The sequence below is a fragment of the Protopterus annectens genome, chromosome 6.part0 (genome assembly GCF_019279795.1).
Source record: "Protopterus annectens isolate FY-2018-M chromosome 6.part0, PAN1.0, whole genome shotgun sequence".
Classification (NCBI taxonomy): domain Eukaryota; kingdom Metazoa; phylum Chordata; order Ceratodontiformes; family Protopteridae; genus Protopterus; species Protopterus annectens.
Genome location: NC_056737.1, coordinates 1363016889 through 1363039437, shown reverse-complemented (window position 1 = coordinate 1363039437; position 22549 = coordinate 1363016889). Strand labels below are relative to the sequence as shown.

General features: G+C 35.7%; 1 protein-coding gene across 1 annotated transcript in view; it reads right to left on the bottom strand.

Annotated features, from left to right (window-relative positions):
* KALRN (kalirin RhoGEF kinase) overlaps nucleotides 1–22549 on the bottom strand; it is a 4346166-nt gene that overhangs the window by 162370 nt on the left and 4161247 nt on the right. Inside the window, exon 55 of the mRNA XM_044074926.1 lies at nucleotides 9520–9651. Coding sequence (XP_043930861.1) covers nucleotides 9520–9651 — 132 coding nt within the window. The remainder of the gene's footprint in view (nucleotides 1–9519; nucleotides 9652–22549) is intronic.

The window sequence follows — 22549 nt, the reverse complement described above, 5'->3', positions numbered from 1 at the left end:
TTTATTTGTTACTTCATTAAATATTTCAACACAAAATTGTTCTGGGTATCCCCTATTCATAAATAATTGCATGATGTATTTCATTTCTTCTATAAAGTCTACTTCTTCACTGACCATCCTGGCTGCCCTGACCATCTGCCCCTTAACTATGGCTTTTTTCTGATGGCCAGGGTGCCAGCTGTCATAGTGCAAGTACGCATTTGAAAAAGTAGGTTTTCTATGTATTTGTGTTTTCAAAATATTTGTTTCTTTATCATGTGTTATATCTACATCCAAATAGTTGATTTTATTTTCTTGGACATTATAAGTAAATTTCAAAAATTTTACTGTGTTATTAATGTATTCTAAAAATTTTTCCAATGTATTTTGATTTGTATTTTTATCTTGATCCCATATGATAAAAATGTCATCCAAATATCTGGTATACATAATTAGATGGTCACGAAACTCTGTTGTAAATAAATAGTTATTTTCCCAATAACTCATTATTAAGTTTGCATACATGGGGGCACAAGGTGCCCCCATGGCTACCCCACTTATTTGTTGGAAATAACTGCCTTCAAAAAATATATAATTGTTGTTAAGTACTATTTCCATTAGATTTATTAATATATTAATTTGATCTTGTTCATAAAGTTTCGTCGCAAATAATTGTTCTTCCAGCCATAAAAGGCCTACATCATGAGGAATTGTGGTAAATAAATTTACAACATCTATTGTAATGAAAACATATTCTCTCTTCATAATTATTTTATTAAGTCTACTCAAAAAATCCCATGAATCACTAGTTATATAACTGAAACATTTCATACTTTCCTTAAAAAAATGATCCAAATACATACTTATATTGCATGTAACACTTCTATGTCCATCTACTATGGGCCTAAATTCCAAATTGTCAAGGCCTTTGTGTATTTTTGGTATTCCGAAGATACCACTGATTACTGGATGTTCATTTCGTAAAAAATCATATTCTTTTTCAGTGATACCCCCTTGGTATAACATGTCTTCTAACATTGTTTCAATTCTTTTATAAGCTATATGCACTTGATTTCTACTTATTTCTACATATGTATTGCTCATTAACATGTTAGTCATATATAAACTATAATCATTATAGTCCAATATGACTATACCATTACCTTTATCAGGCCTCATAATTCTTAATTTTGGATCATTTTTTATGTCTTTAAGTAATTGTTTTTCAATTGTTGTGATGTTAACACGTTTATTATATTTGTATTTCTTATAAAATGTTCTCATGTCATATTCACTTCTCCTTTCAAAATACATGATTTCATCATTCATGGGTGGGTTGAATAGACTTGGTTTCGTGAACATCCTATTTACCCCAGTTTGACATTCAATACTATTGTTGAAATATACTTTTAGATTAAATTTTCTTGAAAATAACTTTAAATCTAATATAGATTCTACCATATTGCCTTTTATACATGGGACATAACTAAGTCCTTTTGAAAATAAATCAGCATGTTCTGCTGTTATCTCCTTTGAAGAATAATTATATATTTTATAATCTTGCTTTCTATTCATTATAACATGTGGATTACTTAAAAAATGCTCATTGTGTTCTACTACTAGATCTATATTCGAACATACTTCTGTATTAACATCTTGTGGTTGCATACTGTTGTCACTCTTAGTTATATATTTGTCTGGATTGTGATCTATATAAAAATTAACTAAATAACTTTGATCACTTGAACATTCTGATACATACACTTCTCCATTGTTATCTTTTTCATTATACACATCATTGCTTATCTCATCTTCATTGTACTGATATGTGCTTAATTCTAATAATATGTTATCATGCTCTTTATCATTTTTATCTTGAAGCAGTTGAATATTTGAATAACAATTATTATCATTATCATGCATACTACTGTTGTCATTTATCACATACGTGTCAGGTATATAAACATCGGAAGAAGTCGTGGATATGATGTGATTATCCTTTATACAAGGAGACAAAACATTAAAGTTTGTACGGAGCTTACTCACGATGTAGTGGTGATGTTCCGGACAAACCAATGGAGAAAGTATATGAGGTTCTATGGTAGGAACCATTTGTGTCTGTGTTCCCGCTGTTCCACCAGTTATGTGATTTACATTCTCCGTTTTTTGCCCGCAGTAAGTCCCAAAAAAGTCTGTTTAGGTCTGGTGCCTGTTTTATGAGATTCTTGCTGGTTATTCACTTTGTTGTGGTTCCTCAAACGATCCGAACGCCTTACGCCTTCTTCCGTACTCTCCTCGCCTTCTGTGTAGTTGTTGTCGTCATCACCCTCAAACGGCGGATTGACGTCATCAGCTGTGGCCAAATTTTGCTGTGTTTGAGCGTTGCTATGGTTTCTACTATGTGGATTAAACGATTTAGGATATGCTTGGTGTTTTGCATATCTTTGAAGGTCCCGTTGGATTTTGTGACATTTCTTCCGAAAAATATTATCACAGCATGTTGTTACATCTGAGATGATGTGTGTGTACTGGTCGTAAACATGCTCAAATAAAAGGTCTTTAGATATATTGCCGTTAAGTTCTTCTAATTGAATAAATAATTCTGATATTTTAATGTCATTATATTTAACTATGATTTCCATCAATCGGATGCCACAGTTGTCGAAAAATGCATGTAAATCATTAAGCATATTCTCATTGTGTTCACAGCCGTTTGGATACCTCCAAAGCCGTAAACCTTTGGGAATGATTCCCAATTCGATATTCCGCAACAAATAACTATTTTCTAATTGTGTCCGTTTTAGTTTAAACAGTTTTTTCTCAAATATTTTAAGCATATCTTGCATTGGTTGTATATTTTGTATGGCTTCTACTGTTGTAGTGTGTTTAGTAGAACCATTTAAAAAATTGTACTTGTTATTTTTCCAGCTGCTTACATCTTTGACAGTTTGTTCTTTATTGCCATATTCAAAATTACCTTGAATGTTTGAATTGGGTGGCGTTGGTTGTGTCAATGGGAACCCCAAACTGTTCCCTGCTTGCGTGGAATTCACCGTATCTCTAGTTAGCAATTGCTGTATAAGACCCGAATGTTCTTGTAATGTTGCTTGAATATGCTGTAACATACTCCCGACATCTACCGGACCACTCTCGCTTGCCATAAAACCAGTAACCAAAACTTAACTGCAACTTGTTGTAGAAAGCAAGGTGAGGCCGATGCCAATGAGGAGATGAAAACAGGCTCCAAAACAAAACTTTCAGGTACCAACCAACTGCAAAAAGCCACAACACGAACTCTGTAACAAACACTGCTTTATTGACCTAGGTTTCGTCCTTCCGAACTTCTTCAGAATACATACTATCATTGCAACTCACTCATTTTATACATTGTTGATTATTCAATAATCATTCAATTAATAGCCTAATTTCCCGCCTTAAATTCTTAAAAAGAAAATGGCATTGTTTTAAAAAATTCATCATGTTTAAATGCACAACATATTCATTCATCTCTACCTCATATAAACATATACCAAAATAATTATGCATTAATACACTTAAAACTACTTATAAAGTATCCAAATAGTCTATTTGTAAATTTATAAAACTACTTATTTTTATAAATACATATATAGGACCATATTTAATAATTGATTTATCCAATATGTATTAATAATACTTTATACCTGTACAATTGTAAATATACTCAGCTGGAACCTAATTATTATTAAATATTCTTTATGAATATTTTATATACAATTATATAAAATAAAATTTAATAAAAAATGTACTACTAGTGTGCATGATCACAACCAATATACCTGATCATATTATAATGGGATATATAATATACAATTCTTATTTAAATGCAAATGATGTATATATATTATTGTGTACATATAGTATGCAATCTAATAGTTGTTAAATCAAATGTGTTGATATTTTATACCATAAATTATTCTAATCTTTAAATTAATCATATTATATTATAATTAATGTATTAAATAAAAATAGTTATAATTTGATATGGTATATGATAACATGTATCATTTATTGTATATTCTATTCAGTTTTAATAATGGCATAATGGTCATATATTCATTTATACCCGGAGGTATACATGAATTAAGTTGTATTTGCCATTTAAGTTCTTCCATATCCAAGTGATACATAGTTATCCTTCCTTGTAAATCCTGTTTTATTTGATTAACAACCATAAATTTGAATTTATGATCATTATATTCTATAATGTGTCTTGCTAAAGCATTACTATTTTTGTGATGCTGTATATCTAATAAATGTTCTTTGATTCGTTCTCTAAATTTCCTCTTTGTTTTTCCCACGCATAAGGCTTTACATTGCTGACACAAAGCTATATATACTAGATTTATTGTATGACAATTATAATGTCCATTTATCCTAATATTGCATTCGTTGATCCTAATATTAGTACCTGTTTCATAAATATAACTACATGTACTACATGTCCCACATCTAAAGTTTCCTTCTTTTGCACTTGTGTATTTTTCAATATGTCATTTATTTTCTAATATATTTTTGAAAGAAGGACTCTTCTTATATACGAATTTTATTGTTCCATTAAATGTTTGTCTCCCAATTTTATCATTGACAAAAAAGTCCCAGTTTCTCTTAATAATATGTTCTATTTCTTTGGAACAATCGTCAAATTTAATGATATATAATGAGATGTTGTTGTAACCATGTTTATCCATTGTATCTTCATTTTTAATTGATATTTTATTAATTGAACCTGTTTTTAAAATTGCCGTATATATTCCATTTTTTCTTTTATTTGTTACTTCATTAAATATTTCAACACAAAATTGTTCTGGGTATCCCCTATTCATAAATAATTGCATGATGTATTTCATTTCTTCTATAAAGTCTACTTCTTCACTGACCATCCTGGCTGCCCTGACCATCTGCCCCTTAACTATGGCTTTTTTCTGATGGCCAGGGTGCCAGCTGTCATAGTGCAAGTACGAATTTGAAAAAGTAGGTTTTCTATGTATTTGTGTTTTCAAAATATTTGTTTCTTTATCATGTGTTATATCTACATCCAAATAGTTGATTTTATTTTCTTGGACATTATAAGTAAATTTCAAAAATTTTACTGTGTTATTAATGTATTCTAAAAATTTTTCCAGTGTATTTTGATTTGTATTTTTATCTTGATCCCATATGATAAAAATGTCATCCAAATATCTGGTATACATAATTAGATGGTCACGAAACTCTGTTGTAAATAAATAGTTATTTTCCCAATAACTCATTATTAAGTTTGCATACATGGGGGCACAAGGTGCCCCCATGGCTACCCCACTTATTTGTTGGAAATAACTGCCTTCAAAAAATATATAATTGTTGTTAAGTACTATTTCCATTAGATTTATTAATATATTAATTTGATCTTGTTCATAAAGTTTCGTCGCAAATAATTGTTCTTCCAGCCATAAAAGGCCTACATCATGAGGAATTGTGGTAAATAAATTTACAACATCTATTGTAATGAAAACATATTCTCTCTTCATAATTATTTTATTAAGTCTACTCAAAAAATCCCATGAATCTCTAGTTATATAACTGAAACATTTCATACTTTCCTTAAAAAAATGATCCAAATACATACTTATATTGCATGTAACACTTCTATGTCCATCTACTATGGGCCTAAATTCCAAATTGTCAAGGCCTTTGTGTATTTTTGGTATTCAAGATACCACTGATTACTGGATGTTCATTTCAGTAAAATTCATATTCTTTTTCAGTGATACCCCCTTGGTATAACATGTCTTCTAACATTGTTTCAATTCTTTTATAAGCTATATGCACTTGATTTCTACTTATTTCTACATATGTATTGCTCATTAACATGTTAGTCATATATAAACTATAATCATTATAGTCCAATATGACTATACCATTACCTTTATCAGGCCTCATAATTCTTAATTTTGGATCATTTTTATGTCTTTAAGTAATTGTTTTTCAATTGTTGTGATGTTAACATGTTTATTATATTTGTATTTCTTATAAAATGTTCTCATGTCATATTCACTTCTCCTTTCAAAATACATGATTTCATCATTCATGGGTGGGTTGAATAGACTTGGTTTCGTGAACATCCTATTTACCCCAGTTTGACATTCAATACTATTGTTGAAATATACTTTTAGATTCTGTGGTCTTTCCAGCTGTTGCAGGTGCCTTGTAAGGTACATCCCAAATGGGGCATTGTATTCTATGATGGGACTGATGAGTGATGAGTAGAGGGGTACAATGACTTCTTTTGATCTGGATGCGAACCCTTTTGTGATTAGGTGGGCCACGTAAAATAATTTTCTAACCACTTTGGCAATGTGATTACCAAAGTTGAGATTACTATCTACTTGGGTCCCCAGATCCCTTATTACATCTTCCATATTTAGGGGACTACCACCTATGTGGTAGTTTGTGGGTACTTTGTTTTTTCCAAAGGTGTGCAAAGGGACTTTGCAAAGACATACTGCATATGGATCTGTGTGCCTACTAGTTAAAGGCTCAGGCCACACCCACTAAGAGTTAAAGGTACATACTCAAAATAGTTGTACTGGAGTGAATGAGTTAAACAGTAATCATCTGCCATCACAAAGCATTTAATATCTAAATCACTGAGTTAATTACAGTGTTAACAGAGAAGTAGAGACCATTCTCACAAAGACCAAAGCAGAGGGAGGGGGCCCTGTCTATGACCCAAGTGATTGGTTCAATTAGTGGCCCCAGCACTGGAGGAGCCAATGAAGAAAGGACGAGGAATGAAGGGGCTTTGCCTACTTATATCTCTATCTCTCTCAGATGGGAGGGATGGAGATGATATGTCAGAGAAGAGTGTAGCTGTCATGATGTCAGTCCAGAAAGCATGAAAGAGCACACATTAGATCAAGAAGGGGCAGGGCCATGGTGAAACTGATGTTCTATCATGTAGGCAGAGCATGGATTTGTAGTACTCCATTGCATGCTCCATGAGGTTAGGGGCCCCAGAAAGGCACATCACCATGAAGGGGAACATTCGCCTCTTAGGTCTTTAGCTCCAGCAGCATACCTGGAACTGATGTATGGGTTATTCTGTCCATCTGTCTCTCCAGTCAATGTGACCTTCACCTCTAATGGCCAAAGGAGGATGAATGACCCTGTTAACTGACTAGTTAAGAAGAGCTCATGGTCAGTGGAGGACAACAAGAATAGGAAAGAAGTAAAAAAAAATGTAAAAGTAGATCTACAATCTACTTCCAGAGTTTGTGCAGATAAGGTAAAACATATGAATAAGCTAGTTCATACCACAAAAAGTGTGATGCAAAGCTATACCAGTGTACAGTTTCTATATGTGTAAGGAACATACAAGTATCATATTTACCAAAATTACATGCTGTTTATGTTTAATAACAGATTTAGATTATTTGATATGTGGCAATCTTATCATACGACTCTATTCTCAGATTGTCTTCCCTATTATGTTATTCCGTTATTCTGCTTATATAACCTCTGTGCTGCCTGTACAATAAAAGTAATTTCTTTCAATTGATTTATAATTCCCTTTGAAAACCTGTTCTAAAGATCTCAAGCTGTAGTGAACATTTTAAGAGAGTCATTATGTACAGTTCTTGTGTGAATGTGTATTATAATTCTGTCAAAATTAGCTCATTTTTATTATGATAATTCCAGTACCATTCTGTGCTGCTTTGAGGCCTTTATTTTGTACGCACATTTGAGAAATGTATCCAAACGAAAAAACAAACTACTAAAAACAAAAAAGAAACCAAAAATCAGCGGTACACAAAAAAATAACTCAGAAAAATAACTCTAAAGTAAAATTTAATAATGTAAGCACTTTCGTACAGAAACAGTGTCAGTACTTCTTCAGACATAATTTAAATGTAACACAAGTTATTCTTAAATACAATCTGTATTAGTCACATGATTGTAAATTGGTAAAAAAAATCAATTAATGAAAAGGTGAAAAAGTAAAAACCTTTCCACACGTATCAGAGAACTCCCTTAACATAAAATAATACACATAGTAAAATACAATCCTACAAATCATTTAGAGACACACAAAAAAAAATAATAATAATAAAATACATTATACTTAAACACTGAATATTAGCATATTTTTAACCCAAATTAACTATCTCATTAAGCTCCTTAATTTCAAGATATGGAGCAAACATCATTGATACCTGGCATCTACCTTAAGCTGCCATAATAATTCACATATTTCTAACCATAAAGGAATATGACCCCCCCCTAGTAGTAACACCTATTTGGTCTATAACCTGGAATGTAAAACTATGGTCAGGATTCATGGCCACATGTTTTGCTAGCTCATTTTCAACCTTCTTGTTTTTAACTCCATAGTGGTACTCATACACCCAGTCTCTCAACCTTCTATCAGTTTTTCCTATATAAAAAACTGGGCACTGCTTACACTTAGCCAAGTAAATTATACTCTTAGAATTACAGTTATACCTTCCTTTACTTGAAAATCTTAGATTATTAATCCAGAAAAATAAGCCTGTATCAATAAACCTAGAATAAGGGCAAGACTCACATTTGTACAAGCCTCTAATCCTGGTACTGTAAGTTTTCAAATGTTGAAAATAGGACTTTAAATTACATCCTTTACAGAAAATAATTGTTGGTTTACTTGATAACTTATACCTGATATGCTCATCCAATGTAATTAAATTCCAATTCTTACTTAAAATTCTTCTCAACAAGAAAGCATCATTGCTGAAGGGAGTAATAAAAGTTAATGAGAAATCTGTTGAAGGGCTATTATGAGTAGAACCCAGATCAAAGCTAGGTTGACCAGAACTCAGGGCCACATTTTGAGAATCACTCAAAATAACTTTAAAATAACCTGAAGACCTTTTGTTGTAACTTCTTTGATGAGATTATCAACCAAAACTGATGGCTATCCTCGCTTCAAAAAAAGTTCTTTAAAGTTCTTTTTCTTCTTCTAGAAATTTTGTAAAATTGGACACCATTCTAGCGGTCCTGACCAACTGTCCTTTTACACCACATTTTTTTCTGGCTATCTGGGTGGGCGTTAGAATAATGAAGAAAGGAGTTAGAGTAAGTCTTTTTTCTAAAAATGGTAGCCACATATTGCTGTTTAACTCTGTCTTTCTTCAAACAGATATCCAAATAGGAGATACTGTCTGTCCGGAAGTCACTTGTGAATTCCAAAAATTCAGTAGTGTTATTTATGCAAGCGACCAAATTGTGAAATACATCGATTTCCCCTTTAAATATCATAAAAATATTGTCCAGGTAAGGTTAGAAAGATATGAATTATTATGGCAACTTAAGGTAGATGCCTTTAGGTACCCAGGTATGAATGATGTTTGGAGTTATTTTTCGGAGTTATTTTTTGTGTACCGTTGATTTTTGGTTCCTTTTTTGTTTTTGTATACACAGTAACAGAATAAACAGCTATAGACTGAACAAAGTATGTAAGTTTGTCCATCTTGGTTGCCATACCTTCTTCTCTGTACTCTACAGTGTAACTGGAAATAGCACAGTTGCCAGTAGTTGCTGGAGGCTGCCAGCGTAGGATTACCGAGGTACAACTTCTATCCTGAACTTCTAGAAATCTTGGAGCACCTGGAACTCCTGAAAAGGCAAAGAAAGACAAGACTTTTTAACATTAAATCTCAGAGAAGAGAATCCATATTATGTATTTGCCACTTTTCTGCTTTTTCATAGATCGTGTTGTTTAATGCTGTTGAAAATATATGATTTTTCTGAAAATGTACTTGCAACATTGAATAATCAATTTGTGTACACAGCATCCTATGAATTTTTAAACTATAGTACACTGAGTGGTGTACATGGCTTGTCTGATAAGCTTCCATAACTCTGCTCCCAGTGAATTATTCTTCCTTGGCTTCTTACACCTGAAATGCATGATGTGGCATTGAGTGCTGTCTTTTCAAAGCAGTCACGTAGTTCATTTATGTTCTTCCTCATTGTTTTCTTGCCTCTGGCTATATGTGTGTCAGTATGTGTTTGTGAGGTGTGCTTTGCATGCGCATGCACTTAAGGTAACTTATATAAAGACGAATGCCAAAAAACCCCCCACATTTTCCAAAACTGTATATGATATTTCTAAAAAGAAATGTATTGCATATGCAGAGACAGTAAAAGGAAGCTACATTTCCCAATATCACATTTAAATCATACTTATAACAGGTTGTCTGATTTTCTTTTATGGGTAATTATGATAAATGGTGAAGGGTAAGAAACTGCAATTAAGACAGACAGTTGAGTGAATATATTTTGAAATAATATGTATTATTCCTTTTTTCTAGATATCATTTTGCCCCTGTGCCAGCCAACTATCAAGCCTTCCCTCAGTCAGACATTGTTCTGTCATAGGGGGCCATCATTCAGGCAACCACAAAGGTGCTTTGTGCTGGAAAGGCAGCTTCTTACATTTTCTAGCCTAACCTCCCTAGTGGTAAAGTGAACACTTGCACCACTGTGATGGCTCCCTGTGCCCCTTTGTCACTACATGCATGCTCCCCATATGCAGTGACAAGGGTTACTATCACTAGCTTGGACGGCCACAACTCATCTTCCCAGCACTGGCTTCCCACATTGTGATGGGCCTCCACTCTCCTCCTGAGACCCTATCATTAACCTGTATCATTCCTGAGAGCCTCGAATCATTACTTTCTGCAGCACTCTTGGGATTATGAAATAAGAGAATTCCTTTCCACAATATGGGAAAAGTCGCTGTCAAGAGGTTTTACTTTTGATCAGTTTATTTTAAGTTGACAAATAAATCCAAACATATGAAAAAAATGCATTATAAAATATTGCCATTATTACAATAAATACTGCAAGCACAAAATATGGAGGTACCATTAACAGTGATGTGCACCACTGTATAAGAGACCACATTTTATTTGCTTATTAAACTTAGAGGGTTAATACCTCTGAACACAGTACATGTTGTTTTGCAAATGTTCCATATTTGTTATCTAAAGGCTAAATCTAAGTCCAAAGTACAGAAATGATAAGTAAGTTAACAAAATATTTCCTCATTACACTTAACCAACATTAGACAAGATCAGAGCTTGACAGATGTTATACAAAGCTGTGAAAAGTATAATTTCTGGGTGGTGGTATGGAAAATAGGTATGACTACTGGCAGTATGTCCCCTTTAAGATTAATTGGTGTTGCAATATGAGTAATTTTGGGCTGAAACTCTACAATTTGTGGTTGGAAACTGTAGAATAAAAGCAGAACAATTTTATTGGAAAAACATTTTAAAACATAATTATATTATGGGAGATAAAAACAGTGTACTTTGGAAGCATGATAAATGTCCACAGTAAAAAAAAATAGGATCTTGAAATCCTGTTCACAAAATCTTGGCAATAATGAAAAATATCATTCAGTGATATATAGCCTGCTCCAATGAGCTAAGAAATTTGAACTGGTTGTACTTAGCTGGGGGTGTAAGAGGATCTTCCTGCATGAGGAGGGTTGAGTCCTGCTGTTCTCCTCTTACCTCCTCATTTTTCTTTGACTGAAAAGTGTTTGGCAAACACAGTACAGTGAATCATTTATTCACATAATTTAACTGTAGTGGAGCTGCAGATTTATCTTATCCACCATTACCTACTGAGAGAGGTTTGCCTGAAACTGTGCATTTTAGTGTTCAACATACTGATAATGCATCACCCAAACAGTCTTGTGCCACAATGTGGGCCAGTGGATGCATTTTACTGATTCACATTTATTGCACTTTAAATAACATTAGAAGTTCATAATACATAACTATGGGTATTAAGGGGGTCTTTGTCCTCACACCCTCTTTATTATGGGTTTGTGATACAAGGGGTTTGAAATATATAATTATGTGTATTGTTGTGGCCTTTGTCCTCACCCACCTTTATTAATGATTAATAAAACAAGGAATTCATAATAAATAACTGTATGCATTATGGGAGCATTTGTCATCGTAGCCCTATATTATGGATTTATAGTACAAGAAGTGCCCAATATTCAGTTATGGATATTATGGGTCCTTTATACTCACTCACCTTTTTTATGGGTTTATAATATATAACTATGGGTATTATGATGAGGGTTTCTGTCTGCACCCCCTTTTATTATTAATTAATAATACAATGATTCCATAATATACAACTATGAATATTATGGGGGCCTTTGTCTTTATACCCCTATATTATGCAATTGTAGCACAAGGATTGCACAATATATAACTATAGGTATTATAGGGCCTTTGCCTTAACCCCACCTAATTATAGATTGTTTACTCCAAATCTAACATAAACTGAGCATAATTATTTTAATGAAGTCAATGTTGCCATCTTGGATGGTGATAAACAATGTAAATCCCATCAAATGGCACTAATGTGCCCCATCGTTTGCTGGATTCTTTATGACCTACTATACATCAACAAATACCACAGATTATTATAATCCCCTCATTCTGCACCTAATTACTTCTGACATCTGTCTTGATCTCACTCCCATCCATCCATCGTCCACTGAGTACCTATTTGCTCCAGTTTGCATAACTTGGATGCAGTGCCTTTCAGCTACTCATTGAAAGGACCATGGAGCAAGAACTCATCTGAGATACTATTGATGGGAGACAGGACTATCATACTGCAAATTGTAGGTCAGAGTCTGTAGTGGGGGGAAGCCCCATGTCAACACTTGGAAAGCCCTTCATCTTCACCAGAGTTTGCATAGCCTGTCGTATTCCTCTGGAATAGGGGGGCTGGATGCTCTTCCTACTGCCAATGCTTCCAGCATACCAGGTCCATTCCTGAACTTAAGAAGAGCAGATGGATATCTTTCCTCAGTACCAGTGGGCCGAATAGTGCCACAAGTATCACACAGAAAGTGTGATAAGAGACTTAAGGACACAGGTGGACAGTGGTCTCACCTTCGATAACCACATCGCCACAACAGTCAGGAAATCCTTCTATGTGGCACACCTCATCACGAAGGGCTTTTCATCCAGAAAGAAGGAGGTCATTGTCCCACTGTACTCATCCCTCATTAGACCCATTATAGAATACAATGCCCCATTTGGTATGTACCTCTCAAGACATCTGCAACAACTGGAAAGGCCTCAGAAATACCTCACTAAAAGAATCACAGGCCTAAAGCAGATGCCCTATGCTGACCGCCTTAAAAAACTCCAGCTATACTCTGTCGCATATCGTCTACTCAGAGGCGATCTCTGCTTAACATACAAGGCCATGTCAAACCCAGAGCTGTTGGACATGCTACACTTAAAGAAATCCCAATCCCTCAGAGCTACACGCTCCAGGGATCTAAACCTTGTCATCACAATAAACAAAACATGCTGGAGGGATAGATTCCTGACCCAGAGACTCCCCAGACTCTGGAATAGATTGCCCATACATGTCAAGCAGAGTGCCTCTTTGCATCTCTTCAAGAGGAACCTTGACAATTGGATGGGAGAAAGGAAATTCACCCCAGGGATCATGTCAGTCACCCTGCTAGACAGGGGTCCAGGAAAGTAAATAATGTGGGAAGAAATAGCCAGGGAATTGTTATGGCTAGGCTTGTATAGGCCCTAGGGCTGATAGCCTAGTACCAACCTATGAACCTATGAACAAGATTATTTTTAGATCCACTTGATTAGTAACTGAAGAAGGGACCTCAGTTTAACATCTGATTTGATGACTAGTGCTTCCAGATTTGAATTTTTTTTTCATAATGTACTATAGTGTGTCAGTCATATGTCTGAAAACATGGCTGCAACTCATGACCAATGAATTTACTAGCAGTCTTAATCAGTAAGTGACACAGGATCTTTTTAGGTTCTCCAGGCTAGTAAACAGAGAAGGGACTGCAATCTGATGGTCATTGCATCTTCATTGTAGCACTGCCTTCATGTTGCACTATAGAGGTAGTCACATGCTTATTTTTCACTCTCTCTTCAGTCACTGAGTATACTGGCAATATTCACTGATCCAGCAATGACATTTCAAAGAAATATAAATGCAAAGGGAGATAGCAGGTACAACAACAGTAGGATGACAATGTCTGCAGAACAAGCACAGGTCACATTCCACAAAGCAGAGCTCTCCACTGGTTATTTCAAATGGAAGATATTACTACAGACTAAGGAAATGGAACATAAATACCGGTAAGATGCAGTAAAAGATCCTTTGTATGCCATGCATTAAAGCTCACTGCCACAACTCCAAAATACTAACTGATGTGCTCCATATACCTGACTCACTTATATAAACTTTAATTCATTATACAGAGGTTCAGCTATAGCTGCATTCAGTCAGGACTGTAACACACAGACGACAGGATTATACATGAATTATACATAATCACTTTGCTTTACAGTGTCTTACAGACCCTTGAATTATTCCCATCATTCAGATCTTGGAATAATAAAACAATATTTCCTGCTTTTAAGGCAGTTTGTATTCAGACATCTACTCACTACAACAGGTAGTCCTTTACCTTCAACCAATTTATGTTTGAAGGTATTGGCAGGGACACATTACTGGAACTATCTGCATGGACTTACAAAGGCCTGAATGGTTCATAGGGGTTCATAGATAGGTTCATAGATAGATTAGTACTAGGCTAACTGCCCTTGCAAGCCATTTTAAGCCTAGCCAATTATCCCTTGTGAGACTCAAACCCTGCACCTTGTGTTTGTAAGGCAAACACCTTAACCATTAGGCCACCCTCCCAACCCGGAATGCGATGCATAATCAAGCTTGCTTAACTTCCTGAAATTCATAGGCTTCCTCTCTTACACATCCATCTGGATTGACTTAAGACTCTTCAATGAATATTGTTTCTCTGAATACAGGTAATTTATTATGAGTACTGAGCAATTGTCAACTCTTGGTCCACTACATTTCTGCCTTTTCTTGAGTTACCACCACAGCATCTGCCCTGTAGGAATCCTGAAATATGCTGGGATTTCATTTGTTTATACCGCAATCAAGAGACATAAACCAGTCTCACTGAGTAACAGCTCAGCTCCAGACTTTCAATCGGCTATCACATCATGCAGAAATGGATCAGAGGAAAAAGGGATACATACTATCAAAAAACAACAAACACTGTGCTATTTGCTACCCCCATTCATACACAAAAGAACAAATACAGAAATGAGTCATTAAAAAATCAATCTCACTCAGGTGAACTCATAGTTCTGACGTCTCCTTTTCCACTGGCAGTTTGCATCTATTAAGTTAAAGTCAACAAGTGTTTTGTGCAACTGAAAAAACATCCCCTAATACCCAGACTATTGGCATTTTACTCTGTAACCGACTCTTCTTCCTTTCTTTTCTGTTACTTCCTTTCTGTTTATTTACATTTGTTAACCGGGAATGTCCAGCTGGGAGGTCCAATTAAGTGGCATCCTGGGGAAAAATATTTGAAAATATATACCATATTAATAAAAATAAATGAAAACAAAACATGTAGCATGTAAATCAATTAGAATATAGTTAATTGCATTATAAAATATCAAAGTCAAAGTCAAGTCACAGAAAACTTTATTGAAATTCAGAACTACACCACAGTGTAGCTGAATGAAATTGTGATGCTTCATTCCCAGTGCAAAAACATACATACAGATAAGAAGAATAAAATAAAATAATAAAAAATAAAAGTAAAAATAGAATAAAATAATAACATAATGACCAGAGAAATGTAATTTGTGTCTTTTGGCTTTTCCCAGTTAGGGGTCGCCACAGCGGAACTCCGGTCCACTAATGATTGGCAGTTGATTTTTACGTACTGGCTTGCCAGGCCTGACGCACAACCTTCAATGAAGGTACGTCCATTCACACGTCTCCACGCAGAAGACTCTCTAGCTGAGAATCGAACTGGACAGCGTCTTACTGTGAAACGACATAAACAAATTTAATAAATATATTTGTGACGCCCCTGCACTGGCCCAGTAATCAAGGAGCCTCAATCCTCACCACTGGCAACAGTGGGGGGGCATACACACTGGGAAGATGACAAATACACACACACAGTAAAGTGCAATTTCCCTTAAGAGCACGCAGAGACCACAGTCAGTCTGGGGCTGGTTTCTTACTCCTTTTCCAGATCCCCAATAAGACTTCCCGCTGGCACAGCTATAGGGTTGAGATCTCAGCTGAGTGGCTAAACCAAGACCTCCAGCACCCTCTCTGTCCATCCAGTGCTTCGTGTCCCTGCCCAAGTAGCTGACACACATACACACTTTGAGGTTTGATTTATACACACACACACACACACACACACACACACACACACACACACACACACACACACACACACACACACTCTCCTAGGAAAGACTGGCACAGATTTACTAGCTATGCCCCTTCTGCACAGACTATAGGGTAGTTTCCACTGCCACCAGCCACTTCTTATCATCAGCTTTAAGGTCCTTAGCAAAGGGTGTCCAATCTTACTGTGTAATGTTACTATTTATCCAAATGGTAATTTGACCAAGAGCCTATTAGGAGTAGCCTGCACAGTGTCACCAAACAGATATGCAAGTACTCTAAGAGCTTAAATGTCAACAGACCACCCACAATTGAAAGGTTTAAATGTATTTAATAATAAATAATAAAAGAACAAGACAACACTAAATGTGTATTCACAGTGACACCAGAGTTCAAAATCACAGGAAATATTTAAAACAGCATTGCAGGACAGTCTCAAATAAATACAGAAAACATCTACTGAATCTAAGAGAAGTTACTGTACCCTAGTTAACTTACTTACAGCAAGGCAAGTGCAGAGGTGGTGAGTATTTCCAGGTCAAAGACAAAATACAAAATGCTCCCCCCAGAGAGTTCTTAAATTAATATCAAATATTACTGCTGGCTTAGGTTGGATGACATCACTTTTTGTCACCTGACTATCCCAGGCTCAAAAACAACCATTGCTAGAAAGCACCAGCATTTAGCATCTCCGTCTGAAAATACATAGCCTTCAGATGTTTACAACTGCTGGAACACATAAAACAATAAAACACTTACAAAACAATGCAGAAGGCTCCCTAGTTTTAGACATCCTGTCTCCTTGCTGCATTGAAATAACTTTTATAGCACAATTATGAAACAATTTAATCTCAACTATTTTCTTGAAGTTTTGCAAGCTAACCCTCTAAGTTCTAGTTCCCACTGTTAAAGCATATACATATACACAGCTACAAAAGTTTATATACATTTCTATTCTTTCCCAGCAGGGTACACTGTGGACACATCCTTAATTTCAGTACTTTACACACACACTTCTGTACAAGCAGCTTGATATACAGACAACATACAGTTCTAATAAAGTGATAACACAAGCAATTGCTTCCTGCTGATATTCACAGATGACATATAACTATTTACAAAATTACAGATAGCTGTGCTGGCAGTATCTCATTCTGTCACACTTCTATATAAATCATATTAATATTCACAAATTATATATAATTATTTACAAAATTCCAGATAGCTGGGCTAGCAGTGTTTCCTTTAGTGACAATATTTTAATAAAGTAAATTTTATTTGAAAAAGTAAAGTGCAAATCAATATAATTAAGATGTAGTGTAATAGTTTGTGGTATGGTATCCTCATTCATTTTATCACCACAAAATTCTGCTGTACAGATAAATTATGAGCACTCAGAATATCTCTTCCTGTTCCTTTCCCCCATCTTTTGTACTGTACCACCTATATTCTACCATTTCACAGAAGAACAACATGTCACACTGTTTATCTTTAGCAGAAACAACCTGATGGCAAAAACTCCTCTCTTTCTCTGTAATAGTCTTAGAAAAACTCACAGCTCTAGGTAATGCATAACACTCCTAAAAAACACTACTGGTGACATGAAAACATAATTAATTCCAAACTGTAAGGGCTTTTTGTACTTTTTTGTACTTACTGTCTTACCTCTGTTTAAACACTACCCTGTTGGAAAACTGGTCTATCTTCACATGTTCAAATGCCAACTTGTTTTCATGAACACTTGTCCTGGGATTCAGAAAGGGATACTGCAGTGGTAGGTCATCTCTACATCCAAACTAAATGTTAATGAGGCATTCCAGGGGAGTGGCTAAAGCTAATTAGCCATGTGCCCCCTGACAGAAATGCCTGCAGGAATGGAGTTAAGCAGTCAAGTGCAAGTGATTCAGAGGATCATTCAGATGTGTAAATTATCATAGTCAGCCATGTTAATTAACACAACCAAATGCTGCATTCCCCATTATAGTCCATGGAGGAGACAATGGTATAGGTAATGGTGGGTAAGATGAAGTTGGGATGCAGTAGTAGGGATTGCATAAGTGTGTGCATTTGTGTGGCATAGTGTGTGTATGGCATATCTGCAGGGATATGACTAGTCACAGATCACTATGTGTGTGTGTGTGTGTGTGTGTGTGTGTGTGTGTGTGTGTGTGTGTGTGTGTGTGTGTGTGTGTGTGTGAGTGTGTGTGTGTGTGTGAGTGCATGTCTGTTTAGGTGGTTGCAGTGTGGGGGGTTAGTAATGAGATCTATAGTGTACGTGTGTGTATAGGGGAATGGGTGAGTGTGTCCATGAGTGCGATTGAGTGGCAGGGTGTCATGTACATTGAGTGTCTGTGTGTATGACTGTCTACATGTGTGTGGGAGAGTGAATGAGGGGTGTGTGTATATATCTGTATGAGTGCAGGACAGTTAATGGGAGGAACTATGACAATAAGATGTATGGCTAGGCAATATTAATTAATGCCAAAAAGTGCTGCTTAGCATTGGTGATAATTTCAACTAATTCAGAGATATGCAAATTAGCTGATAATAGTTCTTCTTCATGTGTCTATATCAGATTGCTGAAACCACAAAAGGTGGAATACCTCTTCATCGACTACTATTTGTCAAACTCTGAATCTGTTGAATGATCATTTCCGCAAACTGTTTCTCATGGTAAGTAACCAGTGGGCCATCATCATGAATTTACCCTTTTACCCACTGTAGTGGGATCTTGAAGTTGGTATATTTATTTAGGAGGGTGTGGGGGGCATAGCCCCCCAACAAGTTGGGTTTTACATTTTGCTGTTTTTATTGCAGTCGATAGGTTGGCCAATCTGTTACTTACCATGTGAAAGGTTTTCTTGGCAGCAATCGTTCAATGAATTCACGTTTGACAAATAGGGGTTGATGAGGAGGTATTTGACCTTTTGTGGTTTCGATAATGTGATATAGACCCCTTCTTCATTGCAGTTAAACTTTTTCTCTAAATTATATTTTAAATGATTGTACAAATTGCAAGATTTGGCTGCTGCAGTTTACAGTCACATAAGGAGTTTTTTTCTGAATACCAAGGCTGGTTTCTAAACAATTTGCCCGAATTTTCCCCTTATGTAGACATTTTTAAATGCTGCCAGCTTTAGTCATATCCAACTTTAGTACATTGTGCTCAGACCAGACCTCTCAACCAATCGGGGACAAATTTCAACATAATCAGAGACAAGTCAAGAAAAAATCAGGGACACTTTTAAAATAATAGTGCTATTAACTTGAAACATTGACAGAATCAGAGTATATGAATTAATACACATTTTCTGAAGTAAAAGAAGTCTTTAACTCTTAATTATTGTCATTATTCATTAAGTGTAATTCACCACCTTTCCTCCAAAAGTCACTACTTTTATGAGGGATTAAGAGGGGCAGAGCTAAAATTTGAGTCAAAATCAGGGACAGTTGAGAGGTATGCAGACTCTGTAGTCATTGCTGGCCTTGTCTTCATTACATTAAATAACTGGAAAGATACTGCATTGTCAATGAACATTAGCCAGTTCTGTCTGTTTTTGTTTTCCCACTAAACAATACAGCAGCATTTTTATTTCTTGTTATTGTGGATTCTTTAAATTATTGCATCTAAGATATGCAATATGTCACTGAACTATTTCATATGACCTAATTAATATTTTGCATTTTTTTTCCTTTTATGTCAAGAAATCTTTATAGATGAACCTTCTTGCATCTGAAGATGTGTTTTAAAGAGGTGATAATAATAATAATAATAATAATAATAATAATAATAATAATAATAATAATAATAATAGTTTAAAGTGAAATAAAAAAGAACTGTCAGCTCATTTTTCACCAATGGTCAAACCATGTGCTTTATTTATAAGACAGTATAATATTCTACTTAGGAGATACACTGGCTTGTATAGACCTACTGCATTTCCTCAGTTCTTCCAAACTTGTTTTCCTTAAGCTTGGTCACAACAACTCATAAATTACAGCTGGAGTTTACACAGTTTCATAATGCAAGTTCTTGAGCTCGTTGCATTATACAAGATGCTGCAACAATGATAAAAAGTGTTTTCTCCATGGTGGGGACAAGTCCACCTGCACCCCACACTGCCCTTACGTTATTATTTTTATTATAAGGTTACTGCACCTTAGAGAAAAAGTAAAAAAAAAAACAATAAAGGATATGCCTGCGTCACTCCATCTCTGAGGCTTATTGACCCCAGACCACACATAGTCAGTATCAAGTAACTATTATAATCTCTCTTCATTGTAAAGGAACAGAAGCACTGAAGCATGAGCAGATACCAACTGTAGCAACCACTACCAGAACTCTGGTATGCTGAGCTGGTATCAATAAGCTGCCAGCACCACGTTCTACCTGTACTTGCAGTATAACCATTCCTGTCAGTAACTTACCATATTACAGCTGCTGCACCAATGATTAGTGCATAAATTCACCAGATGCTTTACTTGTTCATTGCTTTATTCATCGCTGTTGTACTGACACCTAGTATACTTCCTTGTTAGTTTGTTCACTCTTTATATATATAGATGTCTAGGGTGTACTTAGTAGGCAGCAAATATTCTTTCAGGCCTTTCATGTTCATTAAAAAAAAAAAAACTCAGCAGTCTACTTTGAGCTAAACCAACTGCTATAGAACCACAGCACTATTTCTAGAGCTCACGTCCTACTGCAAATGTTTATTTTACAAAGTCATATATTAGAGTCCCCTGTTTCCACTTTCCCGCCATGTGCAACTCAGCATTTTGAGCCTGAGAACATCCTTAATTCAGTAATAAGGGAGGGTAGTTGCGTGGAGTAGTGTGATGTGGGAGTAATGGGTGGCAGTGCAGTGCAGTACAGTGTTGGTAGAGTACTATAGATTAAGTGGATTAGTATGCTGTGGGTGGGCAGTATAGTGTTATATAGTAGTATAGTGTGTGTGACGTCACATGATGTTCGTAGAGTAGCTTAGTATGGCTGGGGCAGTGTTGTGTGTGGGACAACATGGTGAGACTAACATGGTACAGTAGCTTGTTATGGGTGGGGCAGTATGCTGTGTTTGAGGTAGTGTGGTTATGTATCTGAAGGATAGTTTTTTTAACTGGTAAACATGTATCATATGATCTGTGAGCTGCCTGCTATAAAAGGGAATCCAGGGTTTTATTGCAGCTGGAGCATCTGGGACCCAGTTTCTAATGTTTTGCCCATACAGTGGAGTTTTGGATGATATCACTGCACTAATAAGCCAAGTATCACTGTGTAGAATATTGGGGGACATTCCAACACTCATATACATGTCAGGTTCTGCCCCAGTGAAGCATCTTTATCAGCAGCTCTCATGAAGCACTTCAGAGAAAGTAAGCCTAGGTAAAAAAAGGCCTGTGATGGAAATAACAAGGCCGCTGAAAAAAGATAAATAAGTGAAGAAGAAAGTAAATCAGCAGTTATACTGTGTCAAGAATTAACAGCAACAGTTATAGTGCAAAAAAAGCATCAGTAGGAAAATTCATCTGTAAAGCAGTGCACAAGCTGTGTCTTAGTAAAACCAAATTCTGTGAAGACAGCTTGTGAATGTTATGGTTTTCTTAATTAGGTTTAAATATTAGATATGCTACCTGTTGCTCTTGTGTGCATTCCTTCCTATCTGCAATAAGTGGAATACCAGCATCCATCCATCCATCCTCAACCCCTTTTTCCATTTTACACATGGGGTTGGGGTGTCACTTCCACAGTGATAATCATCTTGAGCCAAGGTTTACACAGCCAGCTGGCTAGCCCTGCCACAGTAATTCATTTGCACCACTCACTTGCACACACACTCTTACCTAAGGCCAATTTAGAGTGTCCAATCCACCTAATGCATGTCTTTGGAATGTGGGAGTAAACCAGAGCACCCAGAGAAAACCCACCTGACCGCAGGGAGGACATGCAGACTCCACACAGAAGGTACCCCAGCCGAGAATCGAACCAGAGAACCTCTTGCTGTGAGGTGACAATGCTAAAGGCTGCACCAACGGGGCCACCACTGTGACCACCCTCATAGCCAGTTGTAGTAAACTTATCAGAATATAACCAGTTGTAGTAAACTTATCTATCAATATACTATAGAAAAATAATTTCTGGTTCACAAATAACTTGCAACTTTTTTTATGTTGAATTCCTTGCATTTATCTTTATATTCTTAAATGAATTCTCAGTAATGTGTATTTCCCATATCTG